This window comes from Hippocampus zosterae, chromosome 3, assembly GCF_025434085.1.
Source record: "Hippocampus zosterae strain Florida chromosome 3, ASM2543408v3, whole genome shotgun sequence".
NCBI lineage: Eukaryota > Metazoa > Chordata > Actinopteri > Syngnathiformes > Syngnathidae > Hippocampus > Hippocampus zosterae.
Window position 1 is genome coordinate 12143714 of NC_067453.1, and position 12965 is coordinate 12156678.

At 42.6% G+C, this 12965-nt stretch overlaps 1 protein-coding gene across 2 annotated transcripts in view; it reads right to left on the bottom strand.

The window, feature by feature from the left end:
- The window catches only part of tspan9a (tetraspanin 9a), a 202738-nt gene that overhangs the window by 68973 nt on the left and 120800 nt on the right, over nucleotides 1-12965 (bottom strand). The window contains exon 3 of one of the 2 annotated variants that reach the window (XM_052061785.1): nucleotides 11423-11502. In XM_052061785.1, the coding sequence (XP_051917745.1) occupies nucleotides 11423-11485 (63 nt within the window). In that variant the 5' untranslated portion in view covers nucleotides 11486-11502. Of the gene's footprint in view, nucleotides 1-11422; nucleotides 12482-12965 lie in introns of those variants that run through there. The other variant, XM_052061784.1, reaches the window with a different exon arrangement.

Sequence of the window (12965 nt, forward strand, 5' to 3'; positions counted from 1 at the left end):
GTACCACCGGACCATAACTGAAGTGGCTGATCTCAACAAGTGCTATCAGTGGCTAGAGAGGGCTGGCCTGAAGGACAGCACAGAGGCACTCATACTGGCTGCCCAGGAGCAGACCTTGAGCACCAGAGCCATCGAGGCCCAGATATACCACACCAGACAAGACCCAAGGTGTAGGTTGTGCAAAGAGGCACCTGAGACAATCCAACACATAACTGCAGGGTGTAAGATGCTGGCAGGGAAAGCCTACATGGAACGCCATAACCAGGTGGCTGGCATAGTCTACCGAAACATCTGTGCGGAGTATGGACTGGAAACCCCAAGGTCAAAATGGGAAACACCTCCGAAGGTGGTGGAGAATGACAGAGCAAAGATCCTGTGGGACTTCCAGATCCAGACTGACAAGATGGTAATGGCGAACCAACCAGATATCGTGATCAGAGATAAAGGGCAGAGGAAAGCCGTTGTAGTGGATGTAGCGGTCCCAAGTGATGGAAACATCAGGAAGAAGGAACATGAGAAACTCGAGAAATACCAAGGGCTCAGAGAGGAGCTGGAGAGAGCCTGGAAGGTAAAGGTGACAGTCGTGCCTGTGGTGGTCGGAGCACTCGCGGCAGTGACCCCCAAACTAGATGAGTGGTTGCAACAGATCCCGGGAACAACATCGGACATCTCAGTCCAGAAATGTGCAGTGCTGGGAACAGCAAGGATACTGCGCAGAACCCTCAAGCTTCCTGGCCTCTGGTAGAGGACCCGAGCTGAATGAGGGACGGACACCACCCGAGGGGTGAGATGAGGATATTTATATATCCATCCATCCATCCATCTTCTACCGCTTATCCGGGGCCGGGTCGCGAGGGCAACAGCTTTAGCAGGGATATATATATAATTTATTTATTTACACTCGCCTGACTTGTGGGATCAGTTTCCACTCAGTGACTGTATGGATGTGGGTTGCTTGTCTCTAGATGTGCCCTGCGACTGGCTGTTGACCAGTTCAGGGTGTAGTGTGCCTTCTGTCCGAATTGAATTGGGTTGGGGCGCCCAAACTTTTTGGACCAAAGACCTACTTTTCGATCAACCAATCTCCCGCGATCGACCCGTTACTTGGCACGCGCGGATTTGCACACACACACACACACAGGTACACATGCATGCCATGATGAGCAATAGCCTGACGCTGAGGCATGCGAGGGACTGAGGCAGCCTGTTCACGATCGTAGCTCACGCGTACCGTTTTAAAATGCTTCTCTCGCCCCTCAAGATTCCCATTTTGTGCCCGTCCCCTCGGTGAATTTTACAAAACGAACCCTGAATGAGAATAATGATAACAATAAAAGATATAGCGCAACAACTCTGATCACAAGCTGCAGCCGCAGACTGATGAGCGCTAACAACCTATACAGATACACTTCCTCATTCATCGGTTGCTTGAACAAATGAAGTCATGTTGTTAGTAGTCGAGTCATTTTCTCAAAGTAAATATGTGACTCATATTATATCATACCATACCATATTGAATTAATAAAGTCAGTTCTTTATTAAGAACTGACTTTATGCAGGCAATGCAGAGGAGACTTTGAGAAATGAATAATGGAGAGCAGATAGTACTCCCTATGCATTCTAACTCGCATGGGAGAGGCGCCGGTGTGTGATGTGTATCACAGAGATGCTTTCACAGAATACAGAGATGTATCACTTGCTCCTATGTGATCATTCCGTTTCTCTCCTCACCATTTTGGTGTGTTGATGCGTGTGCTTCCTCATTCCTCACCTGTCTAGTCACCGCATTGTTGACACTCATTTGCACTGTGTTATTGGATCAGCAGTATTCGGCCAACAATGTGCCCATTTTATCTCAGTATTGTTGCTAACAAAGTTGTTTGAATGCCAATTGGGGAAAGAAAACATTTTTATAGGAAAAAAAATGCCCTAAAAACATCTGAGTTCATTCTGGCAGCCTATCACATGAATTGAATACAGTATACCCTCAATGTGATAAAGTAATCAGGTTCCCATTTGAAGCAGAAAGTGTCATCCTCAAAATTTGCCAAGTGAAGTCAGCGTATTGGTTTTATAGTTTCAATTGATTAACTACTTACATTTGTCTGAAAAGAATACGAAAAAACAACAACTTTATATGCATCTGTCAAGCCAACCCCCTTTACTAAATGCCTTTATTATGCTTCATTAACTTTAAGACTGAGTATTTTATTGTTTTTATGGGCAACAATTTATGGCGGTAAACTAATTTTTACAGCCTCTCTGACAGCAAGGAAGTAAAGTGCTACCACCCTGGAATTGAGTATTTCTATATCCATTATTTTGAGCCGAACGATTGGAAGTCCAACGACCGTCCCGTTACGGACTGGAATATCATGAATGGTTTTCAGTAAAGAATCACTCTTTAAAGGCACTGAGTCTATACCAGACATTTGCCAGCAAAAGAGAAGGTTCATCTGGATTCGAAAACTGAGGATTGATGTTTTCATTTTGGAGTTAGAATAATCCAAGTGGATGACAGTATTAAGAATTCAGGTGAAGCTGCAGTTATGCATGCATGGAACATGTCACCTACAAGGTGTATCAAAAAGAATTCCAGGCGTGGTGTCAAATCTAAATCACAACCTACATTTTCTTCCCCCCTTCAAAGAAATGGCCGAATAGGGAGGTTGCTATGGCACTTATGTGTTCTTGTGGCCAGGAACAGTCTGATGCTCAGGGCACTGAGAGCCGGGCATATTCATGGTGAACAAACCATCATTCTGCCACATTTTTTTTCATAAGATAAGATATCCTTTATTCGTCCCACACTGGAGAAATTTACAGCCTCCAGCAGCAAGAATGTATGGAAACAGAATATCTTTGTAAATGTGTCGGTTGATATTTTAGGCTACATTGAAGGGGAAGCACTTTGGGCTCTATTGTCATATACAGGTGCCCATGTGCTTGCCGTAAAAATGGGCACAGCCCAATTTTTGTGCTGGGACAAGTCCAGTGTTTGGGACCTCGATGAGCCTCACTGGGCATTCGGAGCTGCCATCACCGTGACACACCTGAAAATTTGGTCTCAGAAAGTTGACTGAGCTCAGCGCAAAAAAAATCATGCATATTCTTCTGCATGCTTGGATGAGTCTAGTTGAGCATGTTTGTGAATCTGGTAGACCGCATTGTGTGTAGTTAGACAGTCAAGTCAAGCCATTTTTTTATTGTCAAAAATGCTCTATGTGTAACAAAAAGCACAGATGAAATTACTTTCCTCTCTCAACCACTGTGCAAACATGTAGTGCATTATAATAATAATAATACATCACATTTGTAAGCGCCTTTCACATTGAACACACATAGCTAAAATTTACATACAAATTTCATAAGACATAAATATATCAGGGCGGCCCGGTAGTCCAGTGGTTAGCACGTCGGCTTCACAGTGCAGAGGTACCGGGTTCGATTCCAGCTCCGGCCTCCCTGTGTGGAGTTTGCATGTTCTCCCCGGGCCTGCGTGGGTTTTCTCCGGGTGCTCCGGTTTCCTCCCACATTCCAAAAATATGCATGGCAGGCTGATTGAACACTCTAAATTGTCCCTAGGTGTGAGTGTGAGCGTGGATGGTTGTTCGACTCTGTGTGCCCTGCGATTGGCTGGCAACCGATTCAGGGTGTCCCCCGCCTACTGCCCGGAGACGGCTGGGATGGGCTCCAGCACCCCCCGCGACCCTAGTGAGGATCAAGCGGCCCGGAAGATGAATGAATGAATGACTAAATATATCAATTTCAGCAGACAGATAGCATTTTCTCTAACTGCTGATAAGTCTCACAGAGAGCCATGATTTATTTATTCTTTTACAGTATATGAATGACAAAAAGTGGGTACACAAGTGTATTCTTCCTTCTGTAATCGAATGGATGAACATTTAATTGTTATACCTTCGAGTAATCTGTTGCTGGGATAGCCAGATAAACCAACACATATGTAATAATAATTTCTGAACAAATTAAGGGAAAGTGGAGAAACTCCACAGCACCCCGGATGATCACTCACAGCACACGAGGTGCCATGACACCCTTTTTGGGAATCACTGATGTAGTCGACCATTAGTAAAATGTCGTCATGTGTCAGTTTGGGAACTCCACTCTCCCACTTACCAACTTACCACGAGGACAGTATAGTCATTAACATCAAGCAACATGAATGCTCCTGTGTTAACTCTATCCCCAAGTAGTAACACACACTACGGATAAGTTGATCTGGAATTTGTGCTAATGGCCTCAGCTGCACAACACTACACATCACAGACAGGAAATCGAAGGAGCTGTAGCGATGCATAGATTAAGGCAAACTCCCCTGATGATACAAATGGACAAGGTATACGTGCAGAGATATTTGCCAGGGAGGTCACTCAATCTGAATGAAGCTATAGCAATCTATACGGGATGCTAATTAGACGATCTGAATGGCAGGTAAATAGTGTCTATGTAAGTGATGGTTTGCTATTGATGACTGAAAAGAAACCGAGGACCTCAGTTGGCTTCTTGTGGGTCTTGATTGAGAGTGATTTTTGCAGTACAGCGCCGTGAAAAAGTCCAAACCTATCTGTCCCGATGTGAAAAAGTAATTGCCCCCGAACCTCCTAATGGGGTGTGCCAGCCTTGGCAGCAATAACTGAAATCAAACATTTGTGATAATTGAGAATGAGTCTTCCACGTTGCTGTGGAGGAATTTTGGCCCACTCTTCTTTCAACCACACCTGGGAATATTTGCCACTGTTTCCAGTTTCATCCATTTGTGGATAATGGCTCTGTCAGCGGTTCGCTAGAGGCCCAGAGTCTTGGAAATGGCTTTGTAACCTTTTCCAGCCTGATAGATTTCACTAACTTAAAAAACAAAAAAAAATAACAATCTTGAATTTGTTTTGATCGTGGCATGATGTATTTATTTCTTGAGATCCTGATTCTACTGTATTTACGTAATTTCTTGATTTACAAAAAATTGGTGATAAGGTGTGGCCGATGAAATTGAACTCAACTTTCCAAAAACTGTCGTGAATTACAGTTCCTTTGTGATTTAAAAAGGGGGCATATCCTTTTTCACGTACACATAGGTAATTGGGGATTTTTTTGGTGCCTTAATAAATTACATTGGAATTTAGAAACTGTTTTGTTTTTGCTTGGGTTGAGGCTGTATGATATTAAAATTAGTTTGATAAACTGAAACATTTGTATGTGATCAATATCGCAAAGGAAATAGAAATCAGGAAGGGGCTAAATACTTTTTCCCAGCACTGTTGATAGACTGAAGCCGGCAAGTTGCATTTGGCAATTTGAAAATCCAATCAAAGAAAATTTATGGTGGTTCAATAGCCTTAAATACACGTTGCAGTACAACACATCCAGCTCACCTCGTTGTCTTGCTAGACGTCTTCCTCACTCATCCATTTCGCTCTTCCTTGATTTTTGTTTTGACAGTCAGTGACTGATGCAGTTCAATTTTGCCTACCATGGAAAAAGGCAGGCTCTCAAGCCATGAAAGACAACTGCACAACCTCTTACTTATGTGCTATAGAAAATGAAAACCAGACAAATAACTTTGACACAGCAAATTGGTACCCACTGGGGAAAACAACAGCTTGGTTGAAGCCATTTGTCAAATTCCATCAAACCAAATGCGGTTGATGATTTTTCAGAGAGGAATCTGTTAATGCCTCCACACTTGAATCCTCAGATGTTAGAATTGAATCAGCATGTTTGCTCATCTTGAATTGCCTTGGACAAAGTGCTGTAATGTAAACATCCTACCAACTGCTGTCAGGCTGCTGAATAAAAAAATAAAATGATGTGAAAAATAATTGTAAATAGCGCAGCCACCTTATGTAAAGCTATAATTAGATTGCAATTAATTGAACGGTGTAAAGTGAAACTGTAACATTTATTTGGTGAATGCAAACACTTTGTGGGTAGAAAGAAGAAATAAGAAAAACAATCTTGCTGCTGTAGACTGTAAATTTTCCCAGTGTGAGACAAATAAAAGATATCTTATCTCATCCAGAAACAGCTTCCAGAAGATGTGGAGGAATACAGGAAAGATTATCACGGTTGCTTTATCCCCTCAAAGAAAACCACTACCTCGTTGTACATGTGAAAACAAGAATGCTGAGCTGACAAATTTCTTGAGTAATGAATATAAGATGAGGTTTTAGATTCTGATAACACACTGTAATGGCCCCACAAGGCAAAGTCTATATCACTAAAACTGCAATTAAGGAAAATTGTGCTTCAGTATAAGGTTACTGTCGATAAATGCTAAAGCATATTTAATTCATTAATACTTAAGGGGTACGATACGTACATGCACATGTGCTAATGATATTCAACACATTGCCTGTATTAAAAATGCAAATACTTTATATTGATGCTTCAGAAGTACATACTGTATTATTATCTATGTCAAGGAGGTGACGTTTTTTTTGTTTTGATCATTTTACCAGGCAATCTACCATTTGTTATATTGTGCCCAAGACTTATGTTATTTCCATGTGCAGATCAATGATCTGTTCATGGTATTTTTTTGTGTGTGTGTGTGACTTAGAAGTAAGAAAAATAGTAAGAAACATGCAAAATGGTGAGGTAAAACTGATAGGTGAATTTATGATCAGAAATGAAAATGCTTAATAGAGTGAATCCATAATAACTAATCCGTGAAGTAGTGAAGTACATCAGTATTTCAACCCTTGGGCCATTGTGTAAAATGCCACTTTAGTAGCAAACCAGCATTTAGCTGTTATGCTTATACGCAAATGGAAGAAGCTGCCAACCGATGTGAAGTCAGCCCCCAGTGCAAATATTTTTAAATTCGGTTTAAAAAAGGAACCTTCATATTCTCCATACCTGTGATGTTTTTCAAAGCTTGTTTAAAATCATGTTTTCCAAAATATTTTTCCTGCTCTGTACATTCTTTTAGTCATCTCAGTGAGCTACTTTTTGTGTTAAATAAAACTCCCTTCCCTTGTCTTGTCTTTCCAACAGTAACAAAAATTTGAATCTGTGATAGCTTTTCTATTGGATCTAAAAAAGGCGTACCTAAGGTGAGTGGAGATGCTCAGTTCCACTGCAACTTGCAAGAGATGAACATGAAAGTCAACCACTAATGGAGGAGATTATGGGGGCAGTCGTCGTACAGACTGTAGGTGAAGCCCAAAATTTCAACTCCAGCATGAATGTCATCAGTGATCAATTCATCTTATTCTGCCAATCAAACAGCAGTTGATCCTCCTTCTCCCACTGCATTGCATAAAGGCAACTTGCTCTTATGATTGTTGGCTTCAAGCATGGAGCTCAGCGATGGAGACCTGATCTCAATCCTAAAAACAATGCTCTAATCTGCCCGAAACTACCCCTACAGCTCAGACTCCTCTAATCCCTTCTAAGAAAGAGGAGCCAGATGGTCATGAACAACTGCTGGGGTCTGAGGATGAGCACATGGATGTGGATGCCTGGAGTACCTGCCACTGTTTACCTTGTGCTTCAAGTTGGAAGCCTGCTAAAGTGGACCTGCTAAAGTGGACCACGTTCAGATGATGAGTGCATTTTCCAAGTGTGAGTGGGTGTGCGTTCATGTGTGTGAATGTGTGTGTGCGTGTGTGTGTGTGTGTGTCCAACAACATGCATGTTGGTCCAGAAAGAGAAAACCGTCGTGTTTGGTCAGCAATGTGCAATATTTCCTCCTCAGACCTGAGATGAAAATTCAGAACTTTAATGGCCAATCTGTTTACCAGCTGCAGCATCATTGTGAGTTTGAGAGTGTCAAAGGTACATCCCAATCTCAGGAGCGTCACCATACTGCCCACCCTCTGTCCTGAATGCTTAAGGATTCCGAATGACCCCGAAGTAGCAACCCGCAGGCTCACTAAACTTTTCCTGGGCACGTCTTTATACCACAATCCAAAATACCAGTCTTCCTGTCGCCAGCAAAGGAGACTTACGAGATGCAGTCTGACCCAACATCACTTAATTACTTTCCCCTCAGGACACTGATTAAACTGATGTTAAAATGGACCCAGAGTGGAACGAAAGCATTAATATCAATCCATGAAGAAGCAAGTAAATACTGTATGAGTAGTGGATGCTCATTAAAAGAAAATTACTGTGGTATGAATTCAGTTATTGCACCATAGGGCTTGTGTGGGGCAGTGGACAGCACACAGCCACTGAATGGTGTGCTGAAGCTAAAACGCATGAGAACCTTTGCTTTTGAAGGCAGCAAGTGACTTTGACCAACAAACAAGCTTATTTTCTGACTATTGTGCTGAAGGTAGTGCAGCAGTGCTGAAATCTTGCCACAGAAAGGGGGTTAAGCTCAAATTCAGCTTTCAAGAGACCCGTGGAAGTAAATGCCATCAAGCAAATCCCTCGAGACTGCCCCTGGAGAAGGCTGCTAAAGGTTGACTTATAGTTGTACACCGTGGCTGCTTCTGTTAAATGTGCACAATGGGCCTGAACTGACACACACAGGAAACGGAATTATCTTTTTGTAATGCAGAGGCAGTCTAAATGTGAGGTCTTTGCTCACAGCTCTGATCACTTGCACTTGTTAATCCATGGATACATTTTTAATCACAATTAATCGAGGATACAGTATGTCACTGAAAAAGACGAAGCCTTCACAGGAGGAAGCCGAGACTCGTGGACTCATTTCAAGTTATTTTAAACTGAATAATAAGAATGAAGTGTGGGTAGAATGGAAATTCACCATGTCTCTGATATATCAAGTCCATACTCCTTACCAGCCTTACCAGCCTCTAACAATATGGTCGATGTTTTAGTTTGGGGAACTCTTGAGTTTTGCTGCTTTCCCAAAAACATGGCTCGGGACCGAAAAGAGCTACATCAACATTGTTTGACTCTGCTCAAACTCAGTGGAGACCTAATCTCTTATTTGGATCTGATAAAAAAAACACTGAAAAGTAGGCTTGCTGGCTTCTTACAGCTGTCTCTATTGAAAGGTGACTTTATAATCGCTTCATGCAGTTTTACCCCTACCCGTCACTCGGTATGGTATGCTATTATATTTTATTTATGCTTCAACACTATTGACCATTTTGCCATCACATTCAAATCATCATTACATTGAAGTTTCACAACACACATTTGACATTATGCTGGCAAATGAATGAGCTGTGCATGTTAGAATTGCACTACAGTGGTTGAGGAAGCAGAGGAATGGTTTTTGTCATATAAGCCAAATTCCAATGAAGTCGGGACGTTGTGTTAATACAAAATCTAATCAAATCAAAAAGAGAATAGAATACTCTGATTTGCAAATCATGTTCAACTGATATTTCGTGGAATACACTACAAAGACAATATTTAATACTCAAGCTGGTCTTTGATAAGTGTTTCCCAACATTCTCAGTATTCCAGACGTTGAACACGATTTGTAAATCATTTTATTTTTGTTTAAGGTGATGTCTCAACTTAATTGGATTTTGGTTTGTAGTAGACAGACCGGTGAGGCGAATGCCATTGACACACATTTCATAATTATATGCTGGAGTTCACTCAAACCCAGAGAGTCAATTGCATTAGATTGTCATCTTCGGCGCGGCTTCTGTGGTCAGTGGGACTATCAATCACCTGAACTACCGTTTATAAGCATGGCTTGGTTCACTTTATTAGTTGATCAAGTTGTTGCTGTTGAACAGATACAATCCTTAAACTGAAGTGTCATGTACAGGTATGTCCTGATGAGCCCACATGGGAAAAAGACGAGAGAAGACTACACAATGATATTCCGCTATCCACTATGGGAGAAATTAACAATCAATTATATCTCGAAAAATGTTTGATGTGTGGGGATAGGAAGAATCTGTCCCTGATTTTTTTTTCTGAAGCATACGCGATGAGTACTTGAAATTCTAAAAACTGAGGTCTTGTCGCTCTTCTTAAGGTTGCCAATTGGTCAATATTGAGTCAAGAGCATCTGTGCTGGTTTTATTCATTACAGCCAATGTATTGATTATTTTGGCCAAACTTAAATTAATTAAGTTTGAATCTGGTTCCCTCAGTACGTTCACTCTTTATGCACAATGACAATGTTAAGTTCCCCTACTGTAACTCAAGACACGTCAAAGCCTGAGAACTTGTAGCAGATAAAACATAGAACATAGTACAACTTGAACTCAAATACACAGTTCACAAGAAATGCAGAATAAAGGTAAATCAATGGCAGATTGAAAGAATCCCCATCAGCTAAGACTCTCAGAGCCTCCTCTTTCTCCTGCACTAACATTTACATCAAGGCCGTGTGCAGTGAGGAGCCCCCCCTCCACCCCACACCCCAAGACATTTTGCTCGTCTCTGCCAATTACTTGGTTCTTCTCTCTGTGAAATGAGTAATGATACAAGGATGATATAGATACTGCAACTTGCCCTGAAGCAGCACATAACACTGCTCTTTGCAGCCCCCGAGTCTATCAATGTGCAGCCCTGTCCTTTCTTTTCTTTTTTTAAGAAGCAGGCAAAGAGAGTTTGTGTGATGAATGCATACGTGTGTGATTTTTCAATGCTGACCTGTTCACAGCTGGGCTCTGGCTAATGATCTCGAAAGCTTCCAGTGTGTCCCAGTTAGAATCGGCTCATAGGCCAGTGGCATGGTGGGCCGCGATTGATATGGATAAGCAATGTTTTTATGCCTCAATCCTGGCTGCAGTCACACAAAAGGCTGGCCCAATAACCCATAAGCTTTATAATCCACTCTGTAAACATTTAGGGGATTCACAGTTTTACAAAAGACGCCCATGCTTAGCCGCTCAGTGGAGCCTGGCACACACTTATTTGCTTTTGTTCTACTGAAGTCATTTACTTTGCATGCGAGGCTTTCAGCGCACTCTTAGATCATTAACTTTTCTTAAAGAGCAAACACATGTAATAATGGAGTAATGACAAGATACACAAATCATCACTGGAAAAGAAGGATTTCAAAGTGCCGCATTCAACCTCAGCTGTTATGTTGCCTAACTTGGAAAAAAAAAACTATATTTATTTATTTATTTAAACATATGCAATCATCCTAAAATTGACACCATTGAACTCTTATCCTCAATGCCACCATAATCAACCCCAGTCCCCTTCCCTTTCCTTCCCTCCTCTGGGTACATACAAAAGAAGAGCTGGTGCAATGCCACTGCTTGTGTCATGACATCCAGGAATAGAAACCCGCACTCCAAAAAAACAGGCACAGACCCTCTGATGTAATAATTAGAAACGCATGATTGCACGGACTACATTGCCTTGATCCTTCCTTCTTTAAGCTTACCGTTGAGAAGTAACAACCTTGACGTGTAATACAGATGGTGCCGTACTCTGTCAACTTTTTTCACGTTTGCTATTTACGTGGCTGAGTGATGAGATGTAGAAGTATCGAGGCACTTACCCAGAAGATGAGATTGAAGACGAACATCAAATACTTCAAACAGCAGAGGCAGCCCCTTGCCATGTTAAACTTCTTGAATTCTAAAAGGAACACAAAGGATAGATCCAGGTAAAAGACCACGTACTTGCTCCCTTTGGGTGAGCTGTACTTGTTGTCGCTCTTGTCTCCTGCGTCGGCCTCAGCTGCTGCTGTCGCAGCCTGACCCTGCTGTGTGTTTTTACGTGGCCCCGTGGAGCCGTAGAAAGCACCGGCAGTGAATCCGCGGCCACCGAATGGGCGGCCGGATGTGGAGGCTTGGGGGAAATCAGAGTCACAGCTTTCTACTGAAGGGCTACGATGAATAGCTGACTCCTCACTGCTGGACTTCTCCATGCTCTAAGGCTACTGCTGCCGATGACGATCTCCCTGATGCACAGTCTAACATAGTCTCGGAGGGGACAGGACAGTGCCCTATGAGTCCCCACTGCTTCCCAAGCAGAAATAAAGATGAAGAAGACACAGAAAAAAATCAAATTACATCCACCGCAAATCACACAGCTGAGCCGAGTAATTTGAATGTGAAAGGGTCCGGTGACGAAGTCAGTGGAGTTGTACTGCTTAGGCTTCCTGCTGATGTCTGGCTTAAGTAGCTGTGCTTGATGCTCCCGTTCAGAGTATTACTCATGTCTTGAGACAAAATATATTTTCTCTAGATCCTCGCTTGATATGTTCCCAGTTGCAAGTGGGAACCCCCTTGGTCTCAGATGCTCCGCTTCCACTCCTGCTGACCCGGTAACTTTTCTCTCTCCGATACTCTCTTCAGCTTCTCTTCTTCAAAGTGTGCAATTTGTTTTCCCACCGTTGCTTCCCGTGGTTTTGTAAGCACGCTTTTCTGCTCGAGAGTAGCGCGCTGCGATCAGCAGCTCTGTCCCCCGCACTGCCGGTGCTCTGCTCTCCCGGTAGCTGCAGCTACATTGATGTGGTACTCGAGACGCAACTAACGGGTATGGCCTGTTTCCCAGCAAGAGCACTGCACTCCCTACCCTTCTGCGAGTCTCTCCCTCTCTCTCCCTCTTGCAATCCCTCCCCACTGCTGAGCAGACAGCCAATGCGGCAGCTGAAGGAAGATTGAAGCTCCACCTCTCCACTCCCAGTGTCTTTAATAAGCTCATCGCCGTGTTTGCTTTGACTATACATGTTCAGCAATTTATACTGTCAGGGGACATGAGAAGTCAGGGATGAATTCAACGGTGATTAAAAACTAAAAGAGGACATGCCGTGCCTCACAGTTATATGGCTGGTGTCTGGTGCGTTAGAGTTGGGGGCAGAGGAGAGAGTGTTACATTTTGCAAGTGCACACATCCAAGTAAAATTTGCCATGATTGATATTCAGCCTAAACATTTTTCGACTGCTGTCGTTATAAATGTACCACAATTCATTTGGCAGATGTTAATTTATTTGCCATTTTGCAAAACTGGCTGAAATATTGGGCGGCTCTCTGATGTGGGTTAGGGTTGAAGAACTACAGCTGCGGTTTGCAGTGGGTCTGTGTTCTTCATTACA